At 46.9% G+C, this 1,244-nt stretch overlaps 1 protein-coding gene across 1 annotated transcript in view; it reads left to right on the top strand.

Moving 5' to 3' along the window:
- Sele (selectin E) overlaps positions 1 to 1,244 on the top strand; it is a 7,959-nt gene that overhangs the window by 5,271 nt on the left and 1,444 nt on the right. Inside the window, exons 9-10 of the mRNA XM_021199288.2 lie at positions 360 to 551; positions 645 to 821. Coding sequence (XP_021054947.1) covers positions 360 to 551; positions 645 to 821 — 369 coding nt within the window. The remainder of the gene's footprint in view (positions 1 to 359; positions 552 to 644; positions 822 to 1,244) is intronic.

Below are 1,244 nucleotides of genomic sequence, written 5' to 3' on the forward strand. Positions count from 1 at the left end.
TCTGTCTGTCTGTCTGTCTGTCTGTCTGTCTGTCTGTCTCTCTCTCTCTCTCTCTCTCTCTCTCTCTCTCTCTCTGTGTGTGTGTGTGTGTACTCCAAGACCCGTATGTGGAAGTCAGAGGACAACTTATCAGAGTTGATTTTCATGTGGGTCCCATCATATAGGTACCAGGAATGAAATTCAAGTTACTAAGATTGGCATCAAATGCCTCCTCCCCACCCCCAGCCATCTCTCCGGCCCCTGCAGATATACTTTTGATTTTACTGTAAGATAGAAGCTATTGAACATCTTCGTGGCTTGGCTCCCCTGTGACGCCTGCTATAGCCCAATGCTTATACCTCGGGATGGCCTTTCTCTTCCAGTTGTGAAATGTGATGATGTCCCTCGGCTCCAGAATGGTGTCATGGAGTGTGCTCATGCTACTACTGGGGAATTCACCTACAAGTCCTCATGTGCCTTTCAATGCAACGAGGGCTTTAGATTGCATGGCTCAGCTCAACTTGAGTGCACATCCCAGGGAAAGTGGACCCAGGAAGTCCCCTCCTGCCAAGGTAACACTGAGCTCAGGCTCTCATGACACACGTCGACTTCGTAGTTTTGTGGTATGGTTTCCTTGACTTTCGCTATGGCCATGTCCTTTGCAGCAGTACAATGTCCAAGCCTTGACATTCTGGGAAAGATGAACATGAGCTGCAGTGGGACAGCAGTTTTCGGCACAGTGTGTGAATTTACATGTCCTGATGATTGGACACTCAATGGATCTGCAGTTCTGACATGTGGTGCCACGGGACGCTGGTCTGGGATGCCGCCTACCTGTGAAGGTAAGGCAATGATGGACGCTGGTTGCCACATTGCTAAGGAAGCTAACTGTCCATTATGTCCAAATCAGAATGGTAGGCCATAGAGATGGATAGAAAGACAACAGGAAACGATGTCTGTGGACCAGGTAGAATGTTCTGTTCTTCTCCGACACCCCTTTTTCCTCTCTAATGCTCACCACTGACACCCGTTGTTATGATCTATTTCTTGGTCCTTCCCTGTTCTCCCTTTCTCTCCCATTATACCTCTATCTGCTCCCTCATAGTGGGATTCTGATCATTGGAAAGGGGAGATCTAGAGGCAATAGGAGGAGCAGGAAGTAAGTGTGTGAGAGAAGGCAAGAGTAGTTCAGTGCTAACCGAGGTGTGGTGATATAGTGTCAAAGAGCTTTTTTTTTTTTTTTTTTTTTTTTTTTTTTTTTTTTT

The sequence above is a fragment of the Mus pahari genome, chromosome 5 (genome assembly GCF_900095145.1).
Source record: "Mus pahari chromosome 5, PAHARI_EIJ_v1.1, whole genome shotgun sequence".
Classification (NCBI taxonomy): Eukaryota; Metazoa; Chordata; class Mammalia; order Rodentia; family Muridae; genus Mus; species Mus pahari.